Source organism: Phyllopteryx taeniolatus, chromosome 6 (genome assembly GCF_024500385.1).
Source record: "Phyllopteryx taeniolatus isolate TA_2022b chromosome 6, UOR_Ptae_1.2, whole genome shotgun sequence".
Classification (NCBI taxonomy): Eukaryota; Metazoa; Chordata; class Actinopteri; order Syngnathiformes; family Syngnathidae; genus Phyllopteryx; species Phyllopteryx taeniolatus.
This window is the reverse complement of record NC_084507.1, coordinates 19413188-19433017: the sequence shown is the minus strand read 5'-3', so window position 1 is coordinate 19433017 and position 19830 is coordinate 19413188. Positions and strand designations below refer to the sequence as shown.

At 40.3% G+C, this 19830-nt stretch overlaps 1 protein-coding gene and 1 long non-coding RNA gene across 2 annotated transcripts; one reads left to right on the top strand and one right to left on the bottom strand.

Moving 5' to 3' along the window:
- Positions 1 to 1398: 1398 nt before the first annotated feature.
- Positions 1399 to 4904, bottom strand: LOC133479807 (uncharacterized). The gene is made up of 2 exons (XR_009789076.1): positions 1878 to 4904; positions 1399 to 1496 (listed from the first exon to the last, which is right to left on the bottom strand). It is a non-coding gene; the product is annotated as an uncharacterized LOC133479807 (long non-coding RNA).
- Positions 4905 to 11198: 6294 nt separating this feature from the next.
- LOC133479628 (free fatty acid receptor 2) lies at positions 11199 to 15921 on the top strand. Its single transcript, XM_061776841.1, has 2 exons — positions 11199 to 11794; positions 14528 to 15921. The coding sequence occupies exon 2, from the start codon at positions 14654 to 14656 to the stop codon at positions 15677 to 15679; it is 1026 nt and encodes a 341-aa protein (XP_061632825.1). The 5' UTR covers positions 11199 to 11794; positions 14528 to 14653; the 3' UTR covers positions 15680 to 15921.
- Positions 15922 to 19830: the final 3909 nt, after the last annotated feature.

The following is a 19830-nucleotide window of genomic DNA, read 5'->3' as shown; positions in this document are numbered from 1 at the left end:
GCCCGGATGTGGCAGCCATTTTGCATTCACACAATAGCGGACAGCAAAATAGGTGGTTATTTATGAGGGCTATGTATGAATTTGAGAAAGTGTCAGAACAATTGCATTGTCTTTACCGTTATTAAAATTGTATAAAGACTAGAGTGCAACAGGTTTATTGAGTAGGTGTGATCATTTATGCCCTTGTATCTGCAGAGTTTGAAGGGCAAAACGTGTAAATCGTGCACCTCTCATGGCTGCTCTAAAGCTGTTTGTCTTTACTGTTATGTACTTTTGGTTTTACCATGATGCAAGAAGCGTATTTCAGCAGGCCCCCACTATTTGCTCTGTCAATGAGTTCGATCAACAAAGCTATGGCAAAATTGAAGTCGGGATAAGATTCATGCAGAACTTCATACATTGTAAAGGATGGGTGTTCTTTCATCAATGTATTTTTAGTTTGCATAGCTAAGTTACACTATTTGTCAGTTGTTCAAAATATAATGCTATAAAATATTAATACCCTTCTGTAAAGTTTATCCTTTAAGTTCACTACTGATTTTGTTTTATTTAATAAAGGTGTCTTCATAAGTTATCGTTTGATTTTTCCCATACAATTTTAATAAATCTTGCTCAGATTACATTTGCATTGGACTGCAATGAAATGAGTGTATTTATCTCTTGATTGTCTTTGCCATTATGTCTTAAAATTTTCAATCATACCTTTCTGAAAATGGGACTTCAAGCATGGCTGTTCCACATATAAAACCAAAGCTTGGTGACCGCTGGCTGGGTCTCATGCTTAAGACCTGCTTCTTTTTTTTTTTTTTTTTTTTTAATGAAGGCTCAATTGTATTTGGGATTGGCTGTCAAATCTGTGGTGCTGCAACGCTGTTCACCGGCGATTCAAATTTTTTTAATCAGGCAAAACGAGTGGCCGACAGTCAGCCACTCATGAAATCGTGACTTCCCGACACTTCACTCAATTTCGGCCTCATCAATGTGGCAAGCCTTACCTTTTTGTGCGTAGTGCCATCAGAGTCTTTCATAAGTTAAGGAAAAGCGGTGAGTTATAGGAAAGGTATGAGCGGTTTGGTAAATGCACCACATTCACCAGCGGTTAAGTGGCTTGTTTACGGGGCGCAACAATTGAAACGAGACAAACGCCGGCGCAGCGCATCCCATTTGCATGTAAATCTGCTGTTGTCCGCGCCACTAGGATGATTTAGTGCGGCTACTCTGTGGGACTGCTTACGCATCCCTTTGGAGGTGTAAATTAACGTCCGGTTTGTTTGTTTTTTTGTATTGATGAATCCTCATTTTATGTGTGCGCGCCAAACTAAAACACACACATTCCCTATCCAAGTTGGACTTTTTTGGGCTTTTAACTCGTCATAAAATATGAAGATTTGACAGCAGTTATTTTTTATGTTGTATTTAATTGACTGAGGCAGATGATGACGTGCAGCTGATGAGCAGTGAGGCGAATCATTGGGAAAATGTCAGCTGATGCAGTGCTGACAAAAACAAAAATACAGATATTACTTAGGATCCCAGCTACCTTAAAAAATCAATAGGCTTCTTGGTTTGAAATGGTAATCCTTAAAGGTTGAGGAAGATCAGCGGAAATAGATGATGGACAGCGTTGAATATTCACTTGCTAAACTGATCAAGGCTTTGACTCAAATCCAAAGCCTAACCCTCGCCTAAACCCTGACCCTAACCATAACACAGAACCAAATCTTACCCCAACCCCATCCTACCGCTAAACCCAGGCCAAAACCCTAATGCTAACCTAAATCTACCCTAATCTAACCGTAACCCTAATATTAACGCTGACCCAACCTAAACCTTATCCTAACATCTGTAGAGGGTGCTGAAACAGGCATTCTGTTTACCTTCTGGAGAAGTTTTATCACAGTCAGTGTCTTTGTCTGGCTATACTGTAACGTTAAAGGAGCTCTCTTCACGGCGGGGCTGAAAAAGAACGAAAAGCAATCAGTCGAAACAAAAGTCACTGGAAAAAAAGATGGTGGGGTGGGGGAATCCTCAATGATGAATGAACTGGAAATCACTAGAAGCCAGACCAAAAGTTCAAACAAGGGAGGTAATAAAACTTGAAGCAAGCAATTCGAGCAACGGAGAATGGCAGGCAAAGCTGACCAATACTCTGCAGGTAACGAGGACGTTCTGGCGAGGAGTGGAAGTCAGACTGGTTAAATGCAGACAGTTGTGAGAGGAGCTCAGCACACCTGGCCACGCCCAGCCCTGAAACAAAAGGACAGAGGCAACACAGGAAACAGAGCAGCAATGTCGTCAAAATAAAAGAGGAACCAAAAATGACTCACAACATATACAAATTAATAATAAAATGACAGACAACGGACAACTCAAACATTGAAATTTCACAGTACTTGTGCTATAACACACACATGAACGTGGGTTAGTTCGCTCGCTGTTACTTGATGGTATTTCCATCCATCCATTTTTCGTACCGCTTCATCCTCATTAGGGTCGCGGGCGTGCTGGAGCCCATCCCAGCCATCTTCAGGCGAGAAGCGGGGTACACCCTGAACTGGTTGCCAGCCAATCGCAGGGCACATATAAACAAACAACCATTCGCGCACAAATTTACACCTAAGGGCAATTTTGAGTCTTCAATCAACCTATCACGCATGTTTCTGGGATGTGGGAGGAAACCGGAGTCCCTGGAGAAAACCCGCACGGGGAGAACATGCAAACTCCACACAGGGGGCCGGGATTAGAACCCCGGTCCTCAGAACTGTGAGGCAGATGTGCTAACCAGTCGGCCGCCATGGTATTTCCAGCCACAGAAAAAAACTTGTTCTGCTTGGCGTGCTTGCCACTGGGACAGCCAAGGAACGTTTACACACCTTGCCCATACGGGGAAAACCTTCCTGGTCTGGGCCTACCACAGCAGCGGGTTCTGCATGGTGAGCATTTGCGGTGTTTACAAATAAACACGGACCTGTTTGTGTGCGGTGAAATAATTCCTTGCTCTTTTTCCACGTTGATATTCTGAGCCGAGAAGTTGTTCAAAATACTGTTTGACACTGGCTTTTCCCCCTTTATGCCTCGATCAGACTACGAGATTTATAGACCTGTTATTGGCACGATTTGTCCCGATCGGGCCTGACGTATTTTTGGGGGAACGACAAAACTCCTTATAGTGTTACATAAACCACGGTCAACGATTTGGCGTCGCCGAAGCCCTGCGGTCCCAAAATGAAAAGTCCAGCATGTTTGATTTTTGGGGAATGTCTTCCATGTAATGTGACATAGCAACGAGAACCGTCCTTCATAGCACTTTGATGTCAACTATTTGGATTTCATCTTGCAACGGCGCCTCGCCTCCATTGGTCGAGATTTATTCACGCACACCATGGCGACGAGAAAGAGGCATGAATCGACAGAAGGCCGGCTTAATGTTTACGTTCAAATGTTAGTGCTAGCACTAGCTATCTAGCTATATAGCTACATAACGTTATGTTGCCTGCTTGCTAGCGGTATTAAAAGTATGTGAACATTACCTCACGCTCTCCTTGAATGGACAATCCAAACGGTCATCTGTGGAGCACCCAGAGAAGACACGACACATTTTTTTTTTTCTTTTTGTTCTCCCCCCCAACTAAAACATTGCCGCAATCAAGACTAGCGCCGCTTCCTCCCTGACCTTTTGCTGCTGTTATGGGCACGATTATATCTGGTAGCATTGACACGATTTCACATGTAGTGTTGCCAGTGTTCTAACCAAGACACGGCAGGATTTGATGGCAGTATTCTGGCATTACCACTGGGAGAGACTCATTTTGTCTCGTAGTCTGATCCTGGCAGTGACCCGACTGGTTTTCCTCACTTACCAAAGCTGCACATTCAGAAATAGAAGACAATGGAAATCAATGAAGGTGACGGACATTCAGCCCTCTCATCTGCTGTTGTAAGCGGCTTTACCTCCTCCTCAAGCCGAAAACACGTGAGTAGCAACTAATCAATGTTACGCTCTAAACGTCATTGTGGCGCAGTTAAGTTGACTAGTCTGTACAACCCTTCCACCTTATTGCCATTGAAGTAAACCTCAACTCCCTTTTTGATATGTGTGCATCCATCGCCATCCGAGCGTCCTTCAATGACAGTCTGTGCATGGACCCCATTTAGAGACCTGTGAACATAATGTCCCTTGAGGAGGAGCCATCAAATAAAACAAATGTATGGACTTTATGGGTCTATAACTGACTACATTTTGTGACCCTGAATTTATCGCTTTGGTTTGCACGTCGAAAGTGAGGTTTGGAGGTGCTTTCAATCCAGCATGGATGTCCTTGAGCAGGACGCCGAATCCCCGACGGTTCATAACCGCAAATAGCTCCAGAGTGGAGTGTCAAAAAATGTAAATGATACACTGAAACTGCCACCAGGGGGAGTTGTGTGAGGCTATCCATCGATCGCGCCCAGCATTTTTCCTCACGGGATGGCCCCTCGCCATCTGTGCAGCATGAAGCCCCCGCCCCCCCAAAAAAAGAAAATATAAAAATAATTGCAAATCATAACATAAAATACATTAACAGGCTTGTTGGTGAAGGTGAACGCTTGACTTTTGGGAATACTTAACAAGAAGCGTAATCATTTTACAAAAAGACACGTCTTCTTGCTGTCATATTTGTATGGGCATTCACGCTTTGTCTGAGATGTGAAAGCCTGCCTCAGAAACATTTAGAATAGAGATGCACCTGCTGCTTTGAATTCAATTACCAAAAAAAAAACACCTTTTGTCAGTGATCCTCGTAAGCTCACCGCAATATGAGCACTTCAAAGGAAAGCATTGTTTGCTTGAAACACTGCAGCAGGAATAATGATTGTACAAAATAAAAGCAAAACATGCATGCTGAAAATTCAATAGCATTGTCCAAGTGCCAAAAGATGTTTCTTGTCAGGATGTTTCTTTTTTTTTTTTTTTTTTGGGTGAGGTGTCTTATTTGTTTTATTACCTCTGCAGAAGCATTACTGTTTTCCTTTAGTTCTCTGTGTTTGTGTACTGCTAAACTTTGTAAGCGATTTTGGCAAAAATGTCTGGATTGGTGGATCTAAGAGAAGTTTAAATACAATTTCTAACTTTACATTTCTTTCAAACAAGTACTTAAACTATAAACTGTGAAAATGTATGGAATTTTTTTTTATTAGTAAGTTAAATTAAATTGGCCTCATTACTTTCTGACTGCCCCTTGCACAAAGTGAATGTGGAAAAGAGATTACACGAGATAAAACTATAAAATAGTACACTTATTGTTTAAATTTAAAATCTGTACAAAATATTTTAAAATATTAAATGTGTATGTAAAAGATAAAATATAAAAAAAATCCATGGTATATTTAAAATATATAAAATCTATTAAAATCAGAGAGAGAGAGACGTGTGTGTGTGTATGTATATATATATATATATATATATATATATATATATATATATATATATATATATCTCCAAAAACAATGTGACCAAATTATGTGCTGGTGCGCCCAACTGAAAAAAGTTGGTCGCACCAGTGGAAAAGTTAGTGTAACGTGTGTTGCTGAAAAGTATTGATCTGAACATATTATAGTGCTTCACTTTGCCTTTGATATCCTACTAAATATTATGAGTCAGTGATGGCAATCTCTGAAACAAGATAAACACAAATGGACATTCCTGTAGAGTAACACGTAATACAAGGGTAACCGCTCTATTCCTCGACCACGCATTATCTCATTGATTCAGCGTTGTTGAGTTCCCACTCGACGAGACTGTTTTCATCTAACGACACACTCCACAGTGTTCTGGAGCCTGCTGGCCTCTTAAAACAACCCACATACACTTAAATATTAAAACGTGTACCCACCAGAAGGTTCAGCAGATGAGTTAGGTGTGCGACAGCTTCCTGTGTGTCAGGCCAAAAAAGAGGACTTGTAAAAGTGACTATATGAGAGTAGCGAGGCGTTTGTGTCGGAAGGTGGGGGTTGCAGCCCCCCAGTCTCTTCTCCGCCCTACACGTTTGCAGTGAAGCTCAGTGTAACCTTTAATAGCAAGCTCACCGCTATTTGCACGACACAGGTGTGTAAGGTTTCATATGACAACGGAAGACCAATGAAGTCGTCGGGGGTATCTAGGCCATGAGAGCCAAAAGCAACGGGGTTCCCGCTGATTGCTTAGCTGTGAGTCTTAAAAAGATGCAGAGTGCGAGACAAATAATAAAGATGGTAAACTGAATGACTGTGATATGCAATCATGCGCTGTAAAACATGAAGCAGTTGTTTTTTAATGCTGGTTTTCTCGTATTTATTTCTTCAGCGTATTCTTTTCCACCCACTAGAGTGGGAAATTAAATAAAGCCACAATCGTCGCCGACGTCACGTTCCGCAAACATTGCCGACGACGCACACAACAAACGTGAGCGACGACACGCCCCGCAAATATTGTCGTCCCCACACTTCACAAACATGTCCAACAGCAAGGCGAATAAATAGCACACGGCTGATGTCATACTTCACAAACATAGCGGACAACACCCTCTACGAAGATGATGGACAACACACGCCACAAAAATGGTGGAAAACATATATACATTATTTCTAAAATCAATAGATTGTGTCCATTTCCTCTGTGTTCTGTGTGTATTTTTTCGACGTTTGCTGTGTTCCCAGCAAAGCAGGACGATCTCTGCCCTTCCAAATGTCAGCCGCAGTCATGTGACAGCATTAAACGGTGACATTTACACATTGCTTCTGTCAGGGTTCATTTGTAGAAAAAAAAACAACAACTTGTATCTTCCTAGCAAGCTTTTTGTAAAATATGTTGAAGGTCTTTCAGGCGATGACATTTTGTCTGAAACAGGAAACTATCAGACACTCGCATGCCTGTGCACAATCAGCCGAGTCAGCAGAAACTTTGTGATGTATAATATGTTCTGCCTGCATTTTTGCGCTCCACAGGACACATTGTAGATAACAGGTGGAAGTTAATATTTTATGTCTGGCGTCGCGTGTGTTGCCGGCACATTTGTTTAAAGGTGTGCAAATGGATTTCTTTACATTAAAGAATTTGTAATGATCATTTAGCTGTCAGCGTCTCACCTCAGACATTTTAAACCTTTACCCTAAAACAAACTTTAACCCAAATCCCAAACCGAGGCTAATGCTACATATACGCTAAACTAAACCCAAACATACCAAAACAGTTAACAACCGCCTAAACCTGAGCCTTACACTAATCCTAACCGCCCCAAAACACTAAACCGCTAATCTTACCCAAACATTAAATCTACACTAACCTGAACCTAAAACGAAACCCACACTAATCCTTGTCCTAAACCCACTAATCCTACCAAAAGCATGAATCCTAATCCTACCCAAGTAAAACCTAAAAGCTCTAAACCTCCACTAACCCTACCCTAAACCTGAATCTCAACCCTAAACCTAAAACTAACCCTACCAAAATCCTAAACCTTAATCCTAACCAGTACCCTAAACATAACCCATCTGAGGGGCACTTGTCATGGGTCCAATCAGCCTCCATTTGGTGAGAATCTCCACATCAACTGTGTTTTGTCCTCTTTATAATGAGACTCCTTGTAATCCGTCTGCTTTTTAACCTTTCCAGACATTGTCATCATCTTGATCCAAACATCAGCAGCATCTCTGGGCTCACCTCCGCCATATTTATCAGCAGGCAGGCTTTTACAATACCAACCGCTTTTATTGGCACTGAAGTGGCTAACAACATCAAAAGCCCCGCAGTCATAAGTCATCCAGACACTTGCCGGTGCTAAAAATAGAGCCAAAGTAAGATGCAATTGTTCTGTGGCAAATAGGCAAATAATCCAGGTCCCTGTTTTGAAATAAAGGCACGGCACGCCTTGCTGTTGATCTACAGCTGCTATGCACTGTTTACACTGGAGCACAGGTGACACGAGCTCGTTGATAATAAAGCTAAAAGCAGATTTGCAGCCACTTTCTAACAACAGCGGTTAGGACTGCCCAAACTCCAAAACCTAACCCACAAAGTTTCTAAATTTTGCAAAAAGACACTTTTAATCCCCCTAATGCACAAGGGAAAATGTGTTATGGTCTGATCAAACCAAGCGAAAACACAACACTGATGATCACCAGAGGAACACAATAGCCACAGTGAAGCATGCTGGTGGCAACGTTGAATTGGAATGCTTTGGGGCTGTTTCTCTTCAACTGGAACTGGGCCTTAGTCAAGATGAAGGGAATTATGAACAGTTCAAAAGAGCAGGTAGCGCAAAACCATAAGGCTTTTGCTGGGGAAAAAACATTTTAGGAAAAGCCTGGTAGGAAAATCTGTACTTTATTTGGGGTTAGTCCGAGGCACTTTAAATGGTGACAGGTGTGTGTGCTAAATCCCTACCGTGTGTTTGAATGTGGTTGGTGGATTGTGAACAGGACACTTTTTGTAGAAAACAGATTTATTTTTTATTTTTTTAGGTCACATTGTCATTTTTTAAATATTACACAAATCTGGCATTTGAACAGGGGCGTGTAAACTTTGTATATCAACTGTAAAAGTGCTTAGATTTATCATGTAACCGAATCCGCTTGCCAGCGAACACCTTAACACGATAAAGATTGGCAGCGACTGAAACGCCATTCGACCCTGTTTTTTTGCGAGGCGTTTTCAAGGGTGCGAAAACAGCTGTCACGCACCCGAAACAAGTGTTTACATTTTTATACAAGTAATTCATGTCATCATAAAAGGGATTATGGGCGAGAGGACTTAATGTAGTAGCAGTCAACTACACAAGATTATCTGTGTTTATTAATTTACTGCATGTCTGGCTGTGTTGTAAGTGAGCGACCCTTCCAGCAGCGACATGGCGACTTAGCAGCAACTCAAATTGTCTGTCGCGACGGGGGTGGGGTTGCGTGGAGGTGGGGGGGGGGGGGGGGTGTTTTCATATTTCCGGGCCACCGAAAAAATGGAAGAAAGCTTACAAGTTCATGCTCTGGGTTTCTACAGAGGGATTAGCGACAAAGATGAGGAAAAAGGTCCATAAATAAAAAAACACAATTAACTCTTCATGTCTTTGTGACAACAGTCATCATTGGCCATAAAATTAGAAATGAAACTACTTTTTTTCCAAACCAAATACGAATAAAATGACTTACATTTGCGCACTCTCCAAAACAAGATACTGATGTTTGACGAGTCTTGCAGTTGTGATGAAAAGGTTTTATTTTAATTACTGGTATATGTTGTTCAGAAACGCAAAACACAAGCTTTTCTTGAACATGGCATGCCTCTTACTAAAATGTGACACTTCTTTAGTAACAATTAGTCATGACTGACATTTTATCATCCAACTGCATGTTTTTCTGGCAGTTTTGCCACACTGTTTTACTTAAATGCAGCCTGTAGCACAAGGTATTTCAGTTGTGTGGTGTCTCGTTCTGAGCATAATTTGCATTCGGCCAACAAAGTGTTGTCATCTGTGTTGACCTTAAAGTGTCTCCGCACAGTTGACATGGCTCCTACTTCAACTGCCCGGAAGTTATACGTCAGGTGGGTAAAGTGGTATCGGTGTCGTAGTATCTGAGCATTTTTTTTTCGAGTGAGAGTACAAATATGGACTTACGGGATCGATCCTTATACTGTTATTGTATTGGTGCAACCCTACTTAGAAACCCTAAACCAGGAGTGTCCAAACCTTTTTCTCCTAGGGCCACATACAGAAAAAAAATAAAGGGTGCAAGGGCCACATTGCCATTCTTCACCTTTAAATCTTTTAACACATTAAAAATAGATAAAAATATGGTAAGTCACTAAATATCGTTTTTATATAAAGTACATTCGCTTTTATTTTTGAGAAACCGCTACATTATTGCTTTCTTTTAAAGGGTGCATGGCAAATAGTTTCGGATTTTTCAGTATCCCACAAGAATAGATCCGCTCTCGCACTGAGCAGCAGCAAAATCACATCTCCACATTCAGAACCACAACAGGAGCAATCTTAGTAAGATGAAAATCTTTAAAGCAGTGATTACTTCGTTAGGGTTATTAGTGGGATATGTTTCACAAATCGGACCTTGACATGGAGTAAAAAAGTAGAGCAAACGATTGGGATTCACATTATTTTCTTCTGAAATTGAATTATCTTTATTCATTCAGTGTTATAAATAGATATGTTACTACTTTATTTGTGAAGATTTTTTTTTTTTTATGTCTTTACAGTATACAAAATCAATTTCTCATTCGTTGTAGTAGCTGTCATCAGTGTCACGCCTGTAAAGGACGTGGGTATCACAACTCTAACACTTTTTCAACACCGATACATTTCATACTGCCATCCCTGAAAACAAATAAAAATAACAACACGGCCATGTCAAATGCTATTTTTAGTACAGTATATGCCGCTTAAAAACAGACTGATCGCAAATGGCCCCCAGACTGTAGTTTGGAAACTCTGTCCTACCCCTACCAAAGCCTTATTCTAACCTAAACGTATGGCCTGCGGGCCAAAAAGGGCCCCCTAGTGGGCACAATCTGGCCCACAGGATGAATTTGAAAGTGACAAAATACAACAGACATTGTGGTGGTAGGACTAAGGATACATTTGGGACTTATTATGCTCCTGTAAAAAAATAGAATGGTGATAATTCCTTGGTCATCATAAGTTGATTCAATTTTAAAGTGCAATGCTATATTTATAAGTTCCAAATACCTGTGACGTAAAGGTTTAGGGCCTTGAAATGCAATGACTGTGATGAGTTATTATGCACACATTGTCGATGACACAGAAATATTCTCAATGAATCTGAGGTTGTTTTGTAAAAAATTCATTATATATAAATGTTTTCCAAATATATTAGATTTGTTTTGCATTCAAAGAAAGGGGAAAACATATTTACTATTCTATCAGGTATGGTACGACTTAAGTGGTCCTGCACCGTTGACATCAAATTCGGCTTCATGTGGCCCCAGGACTACAATGAGTTTGACACCACTGTCAAAGGTAACCCTAACCCTACCAAAACCCTAACCCTAAACCCTATAACACTAACCTTAACTGTACACAAACCCAAACCCCAACAACTAGCCTAACCCTAACTCTACCCGCCCCCTCCCCAGCCAAGTCCTCTTAGGCTTCCACACTGCATCACTCTATATGGATAGCAGGATAAACACTTCAATGTGGCCTAAATGTACATCCAGGCCTCACAGAGTGGACTTTAGCATACAGAAGTCTTTTACCTGTTACACATCATCCACCTTTGAATGAAACCTTGTTCACGATACCAGTGTGCAAACAACAGGCTGCTGTTTGATCAGCCATACAGCGCCGTACTGTATATCGGCGTGCCCGCAGGTCATCTCTTGTGTCAAATGCCCTTTTTACCCCCTCACTCTAACAACAGAACGCATCCATGTAGAAGCGCAGATAACTGAATATGATTTAATAACCCGCATCAGGCCGTCCGAGCCCCTCGCCCGTCGCCGGGGAGACGGTGTTTGGCGAGCAGATAAATTGCAGCACTGCAATAACTGCCGTTATCCGCGCACTGGATGTTCGGGAGCGCCATGTAAATAAAGTGGAAATGGACGCCCGGCTCAGCGTAAAGTGATAGATCCAATAAAGCAAGCTGAACAATCAGTGAGCGAGGGGCCGGGCCAAGACGGCGACAAGGGGAGCACCGGTTAAGCGCTTCTGCAACAGGAAGTGAGCTGCAAAAAGTGAGGGAACGCCACAGGAACACCTGGACTTTCTTCGATTTGGGGAATTCCATGCACCTTGTTGTATGAAAGGTAAGGACATTTTTCAGCAGTTTTTATGTCAATTCTTTTTTTTTTGTTGTTTAGTGTACAGCAAAAGTATTGTTAAAGGTGAAACTTTGCGACAAACATACTCATTAGACGAGAGACTTAGCATGCTAAGAGGCTAACCGTGGTTGGACTAGATCTGGTCACTTTAATATTCATAATTATAAGCATTTTTCCAATGATTTGTTTCTTTTATTTGTTTGTTATTGAAGCTTTTCACCATTGTTTGCTTTTCAGAATTTTATACATTTTATTCTTGCTCTTTTTTTCCTTCAAATCTCGTCACTGTCAAAAAAAGCGTATGCAGTACTAAAACAATATTTTTGATGTTCAGGTTAAACACAAGTACAACAATTTGGAAAAACATGTTTTTTTCCTGGCGAGTGTGTTTGTACAAGTGTGCACACCCTCTTATAACTGCGGATGTGGCTGTATTCACAATTAACCAATGGGAGTCAGCACACACCCGCCACCGTTTTATGTGCTGTTGAGTAACTCCAAATAAAGTTCCGCTCTTCTAGTAAGCGTTTACTGATTTATTTTTTGCTTTGTAGCAGAGAAAAACTGGCATTTGAACAGGAGTGTGTAGACTTTTTACTGTATAATCACTGTATTAGCAAACATAATAATAATATGCATATGTATGAAAACCAATAGATCGCATACCTCACCCAAGGCTGAAGTGGGAATGTTTGGGTATTTATGGGTATAAACTGGATGTTTTCATCTCGCATCGTAATTTCATAAACGATAATATTCCTGCAGAAGGTCAGTTATTGTCACACACATGCTCTTATAATTAATAATTAGCATGCTAAGTGGCTAACCATTTTTCTACTACATAATAGTCATTGCAATATTTATCATTCTAAGCAGCAAGTGTTTTGCAAGCATTTATTGCAATGATTTTTATATCTTTGCTGTCCGTCAAAAAACATGTACTGCATCACAAATTTTATTTTTATTTTTTTTGGTCAATTTCCTCTGATACGCAGACATTTTTTGTTGTTGATTTTTGGGTTGAAAAAAGGTCACAACATTTTGATATAGGTGCTGATTGCATTTATGGCAAAATTCTAGAGAATTGTCAGAATTACAACAAGTGGGAATATCTGGTAAAAAAACGAACATTTTAAGCATCAGCATTTATGCAAATTTCTTTTATTTTCTACACTGCACAATGATTGGAAAGTATTAGTTTAAAAATATATATTTTGGGTCACTGAAAGAAATTAAAACAATATTAATATTCTTAAAAACAAAAGTAATATTTTACAACTAATTACAATTAAAAAAATATTTGTTCTTAAACAATTATTGATAAAACAAAATAAAAATTCTCAAGTTTTCTTATTTTTATTCATGAATATTTATCATTGTATTTTTTGAATCAGTGATAATTAGTTTAAGTAACTTAATTATAATTTAATTAATTTTGTTAACATTTTTTATAATATATATTTCATAGTTTTCTTTAGAATTTACATTTATTTTAATTTAATTCAATTACAATTAGGTATATGGAAATTTGGTAAAATTTCTCTATACAGTATATAAAGTACATACAGTATACAGTATCGCTATTTTCTTTCTTTTTTTTTTATAATTGGTGGTTTCTTCTTATTTAAATGTATTATAATTATGTTTAAAATTAAATAAGGATTTTGGCTCCAGGCCCAAAAAAATTAAAAATCCCTAAGGCAAAATTGCGCCTATAAATATTACACCTTCACAGAAACCCCCTTACTACATGTGTGTGGATTGGTCATAGAATTCACACATTATTATTCCTTAAGAGAAAGGCCTCAAAGATATTGAAACATGAAGTGATTAAAAATGTACTTGTTTGAAGTACTTGTTTCAATGTAATGTAAATCTTAATTTAATAGATAGATGGATAATTTCAATTTTGTTGTTTTTGTTAGTACTATTTTTCCTCAACAAGTATGGCTTCCCTGGAAGTGGAAACCATTTAATTAGGCTCTGTGATTTATTGGCAGTAAATGTGGGGGATGGGAAGTAAAAAGAAAAAGAAAAAGAAAAACAATCCCCTAAACAACCAAAACGTGTGCAACACTTGATTTGTTTGCTATGTGCACAATGCAAATACCCTGCACATGACGTCATAGACCATCACGGTGTCAAAGTGGGTCATCACGTTTAAGTGTTTGTCTGCCTTTACGTGAACAGAAGTAGTGAGTTAATGAAGAAGACACTCCATTGTGTTGTTGAGGAAGTCGGCGTCACACGCTTGTACACAAACTCATGTGCCGCGCGAAAACACACTGCCGGAAGTCTACAAAGAACAATTCACAAGGGTTCTTTGTCGATAATCGTAATGATGATGTTTTATTATTACATTCTAAACCTGTTTCTTGGTTGTGAAAGGAAGGCAAAGTGTACTCCGAAAAATAATATAATAGTGAAAAACAAGTTGACGTGCCCCCCTAAAAATGCTTACAACATTCACCTTATAAAATAATAAAGAAATAATAAATGACTTCAATAAATGACTTAAAGATGATTTGATTTTGAAAAATTGCACCCTAAGTGTACATGCATATGCGGCAAAGACTCTCTGTTACAACCCTGGCTAAATTTACATGCAAAGTTGTCTCCCAGTCCAGATTTATAACAAAAGCCGCCAATTAGTGATTGTGCAGGGGAGCATTGTACTCCCCTAGAATATAGTGAAGTAATCTCTTGTCCATTTTGCAGTTCTTCGCAGAAAAGATGAGTTGACCGTCGGGTTCCGTAACAGGAAGTCGGTATCGTCTCGTCAGGGTTCATTCCGAACCGCCGACCTGCCGTGAACGTCCTTTTCGGGGGACCGCCGTTGGTTCGATGTCTGTAAAGGAGCTGGCGATGCAGGAGTGCAGCACAGAGCTGTGCCTGTCTGTCTACATCATCACCTTCGTGCTGGGCTTTCCGGCCAATGTGCTGGCCTTTTACACCTTCTGCACCAAAGTCCGCCAAAAGGCCACGCCCATCGACATCCTACTCCTCAACCTGACTATCTCGGACCTCCTCTTCCTGCTTTTCCTGCCCTTCAAGATGCAGGAGGTGATGAACAACATGCTGTGGGAGATGCCCTATGCGCTGTGCCCGCTGTCAGGCTTCATCTTCTACATGACCATCTACAACAGCACCTTCTTTCTGACTGCCGTTAGCGTGGAGCGCTACCTGGGCGTGGCGTTCCCCATTCAGCACAGCCTGAAACGCCGGCCACTCTACGCCGTCGCCGCCAGCGTCTTCTTTTGGATTTTCTCCTTCAGCCACCTCAGCATTGTCTTCATAATGCCGTTTATTGGAACGCCTGTCAATGCCACGGCGGAATCCAACGTCACGACTCAGGCTCTGTTTCCAGCTCCGGAGGAAGTTTGCTACGATAACTTCTCTGACGCCCAGCTGGAGGTACTCCTGCCTGTCCGTCTGGAGCTGTGCCTGGTTCTCTTCTGCATCCCCTTCCTCATTTGCAGCTTCTGCTACATCAACTTCATCGGAATCCTGTCGCGGTTGCAGCACATTGACCGGCGGAGGCGTCTCCGTGCCATCGGCATGGCGATGGGCACACTTCTGGTTTTTGCTGTGTGCTTTGGTCCCTACAACGTGTCCCATGTGGTGGGTTTTATCACCTGGCAGAACCCTGACTGGAGGGACAAGGCCCTGCTTTGCAGCACCTTCAACACCTGCCTGGACCCGCTCATCTTTTACTTCTCGTCGTCGGCCGTGCGGGGTACGGTGGGCAGCGTGATGGAGGGGTTGAGGGCTCGCCTGAGCGGTTGCCTGTCATACCGCCCCCCGTGGCGGGTCTCGAAGCAGAGCGGGGACGATAAGGAGCGCAAACAAGAGCAGATCAATGCTATCTAACAGCCTGGTTTATTTCTTTATCACCGCTGGCAACAGGAAATTAATGTAATGTTTATGTTTGTCGCACGTGAGCCGTCTGTTCGGGTGTGTTGTGACACCGCGTGTCACTTTCCCGAAGGACCTCTTCCTGTCAAGATGAGCAAAGCGCCTCATAAACAGGCAGGGATTTTGTCACATTTTAATGAGGGCATACAACGGCGGGATGTGGACAAAGACACCGATTTAAAAAAAAAATCAAAAAATCAAAGGATGTTGAACTAATGTTAGGGTTCGGGTAGGGTAAGGGGTTGGGGATTTGATTGTGGTCAGGTTTTGGTTAGATTTGTGTTTACCAGTCTGATTTTGGATAGTGTTGAGGTTTGGGCATGGTTTCCTCAGGTTTTAGGGGTTGGGTTACGTTATAGTAGACTTTGGGTCACTTTAGGGTTAGGTGTAACGGTGGCGATCCTGCGCTGTCCAGCAACACCTGGGCTTCGAACACACGCCGGCTCTGTCTCACCGGTGGAGAGTTGCGTGGACTAAAAGCCCAGGCCGCCAATCTAGCAGCCAACACGCTCTTTTAAGGATTCTGGCGAATGGGGTTTGACTAACGTACATTTGCACAGAGCGAGCTGGTATCCATTACATAGGATACAGGTTTAGGTTTTTGTTAGGGTATGGGTTACTTTAGGGTTAAAGTTCGGGTCAGGTTTACATTGATGTTACAGTTAAGATTTGGGTAGGGTTGTGTTTAGGATTTGGGTTAGGATCTGGATTACTTTAGGGTTCGGGCTTTTAGATTTTTGGCAAGGTTTGTGTTAGAGTTGGGGTTGGGGTAGGATTATGTCGGGGTCGGGTTGAGGTTAGGATTTGGGTTAGGGTTAATATTTGCGTTAATTTAGGGTGAGGATTAAGGTTTGGGCTTTGGTAGGCCCAATATTGGGCAAACCCCATTTTCACACTTCAGGGAGAAATATTGGCTCTACATTGCAGCGTACGAAGACTATTGATGTTGTAGACATCCTACTCGTGTGTAGTTTTTTACACGTATAAAATGATGCAACTATATAAAGCATGTTAGCTGCGTGCTGCTACCAAACATTCGCTAAGACTGCATACTTGTCATTCGTACTCTTTTTTTTTTTTCTTTAAATACACAACATTCATGTGCTTGTGAGTCCCCACAATAAAAAAAAGGTGGAACTATGCCTCACTTTTTAATCTAGTGCTTGTCATTCTTGGTATTATTATCAGCACTATTAACTCTTATCAGTACGACCTAATTTATTTTTTCTGAATCAAAGCGTCACGGTGACACAAACACTGTCGGTGTGTGTGTGTGTGTGTGTTTGTGTGACAGGTGTGTGATGCATTCAATAAATGAGGAAAATTTGCGGGAAAAGGCTTTGTTTTGTTTACATGACTCACAATGTTCAGGCAACCAAACACATTTCACAGCTAGTATGAAGCTATTTCTAATTGTATTCGTCAAAGCCTCTTCAACTGCACACAACTGTTTTTCTGCCCCCCTATAGTTTCCTGCTTTCCTGGAAGACGCTCCTTGCGTCACTGTTGACTTTTTTCCCCCCATCAACAATGACGGCGGGTTTGACGGATCAGGCAATAAGAAAGCTGACATGGAAGTGTTTGCCAAAGGCTGGTGACATTATTGTGCTTGCATGTTGTTCTCGTTGGATGCACAAATCACACGTAGCCAACGTTGAAGGCAGAGACACAAACAACTTGTATTGATTTGTATTTTTTAAGATTAGAAAATGGAGATGTATATGTATTTCAAAAATTATACAAGAATCAACTTTTTTTATTATTATTATTATTTATTTTTTTTAGAAAAAAAACATTCCTTTTCGATAAAAGTTTTTGTTTTTGGAAATATCCATCCAATAATTAAATGGGATTTTTTTTACCTACATAAATTTAATTGTATTTTTCTATAAAAAATCAGATATTTTGAAATAAGAAAATTTTATTTTTTAGTTTATTTATTGTATTGTGTATTTTTTTATATAAAGTAGCATTACTTTTAAATTTAGAAAATTTAACAATTTCAGTTAAGCAATTTGATGTGCAAATTACAGAAAAGCAATGTGGTATGTTTGAATTGATTTGCTTGGAATGAAAATGGAAATGTTTTGCCTCGCTCCAATAAAAAGACAATTAAAAAATAGTGTTTCTCTGAGTATTTAAAAATGAATGAAATAAACAGACATTTTTTTCAGTTATAGTTTCAGTCACAATTCGTATTTTTGTAAAAAAAAAAAAAATTATATTTCTCCAAAAAAAGCTTATTTTTGAGACAAAATTCTTAAAAGAATTAACTTGTATTTTTTGAGAGAAATCTTCATATTTTTCAATTGTAAAATGTGTGTATTGTTTATAAAAGTAGTTATATTTTGTCCAAACCCTAATCCACATTTGAAACCCTAGAGCAGGGTTTAAAACTTAATTTCAAAAGCTAACCCATGTTTGAAAATCAAAGGCGGGCTTCAAAACCTAATTTCAAACCCTAATCCACATTTGAAACCCTGATGCAGGCTTTAAAATCGAATTTCAAACACTAACTTCAAACCCTAATCCATTTTTAAGATCCCAATTTGAATCCCTAACCTTTGTTTGAAACTCTGCCTTGAAACTTTGAAACGCTAATTTGAAAAGCAAACCTTACCTACTTCACATTTAAAACCCTGATGCAAGCTTTAAAAACTAATTTGAAACGCTCATTTCAAACCCTAATCATGTTTGAAACCTTAACGAGGCTTTAAAACCTAATTTCAAACCCTAATTATGTTTGTAACACTAAGGCAGGCTTTAAAGCCTAATTTCAAACGCTAATCCATGTTTGAAACCCTAAATAAAAACCCTAATCCACAATTGAAACCAATAATGCTTACTTCAAAACCTAATTTCAAACCCTAATCATGTTTGAAACCTTACTGCAGGCTTTGAAACCTCATTTCAAACCCTAGTCATGTTTTAACCCCCAATGCAGGTTTTAACACCTAATTTGAAACCGTAATCCACATTTGAAACCCAAATGCGAGCTTTAAAACTTAATTTAAAACCCCATTTCCAAACCCTAATCAGGTTGAAACCCTAATGCAGGCTTTAAAACCTCATTTGAAACCCTAAATTCAAACCCTAGTCCACGTTTGAAAGCATAATTAGAATCCCTAACCTTGGTTTGAAATCTTATTTAGAAACCCTGACCATTTTTTGAAGTCTTGAAAGCCCAACTTGAAATACTGAGCCTAGTTTGAAACCCCTCCCTTCAGCGTTGAAACCTTAATTTCAAGCAAAGCCAGTGAGTGTACAGTTGAAACCCTACTGGGAAAGCCTGCTGTGAGTGTTTTTAGCGACTGGGCGCGTTTCATGCGAACGGAGTAAAAATTCCAGTCGTTCCTCACGGGCGAGTTAATCTTTTTGCCTGAGCGCTTTCATGACAGAGCGAGAAATAATGGCGGCGGCGGCGGCGGCCGATGCGCGTCGTACCTCGTATTGATCGTGGAGAAATGAGGCGGGGAGGGATGCTAGGATTATTACGTGGAAATTTGTCATGTGGAACAAAGACTGACAAAATGCGGACGCCATCAGGCTTGTCCTCCGTTATTGTCGACACGTCTCCACGTCTCTCTGTCCTCATTCCAAACCAATGACACAGCAAAAAAAGATTGTCGAAAAATTTTCAAGGTTTGAAACTCTACTTTCAAACCCTAACATGGGCTTGAAACCCTGATTCATAACCCTAAACCATGTTTGAAAGCCAAACTAGGGCTTGAATTCCTAATTTTAAACTTTGAAACCCTAAACCTGCCTTGAAACCCTAATTCAAATTAGGGTTTCAAGCCAAATTGAGATTTTTTTCAGTAGGATTGTAAATACGGGTTAGCGTTTCAAATTAGGGTTCAGAACAGGGTTCGGGATTCAAGTGCAACAAGTGACCATGCACAAAAGAATCCCACCGACTGTTGCTACTCTCCATTATAGCCGATAGGGAGAGAAAAAAAATCATCACTAAATCACCATAAAGCATTTTTATCGTTTTGTTGTCATGCCACAAAACGAAAACAAAAAGGAAGAAAGCAAAGTTTGCAAAAGTAAAGCCCATAAACAGGAAGCTCTTTTAAAAGCCCATTTAGCCTCAGACGATCTAT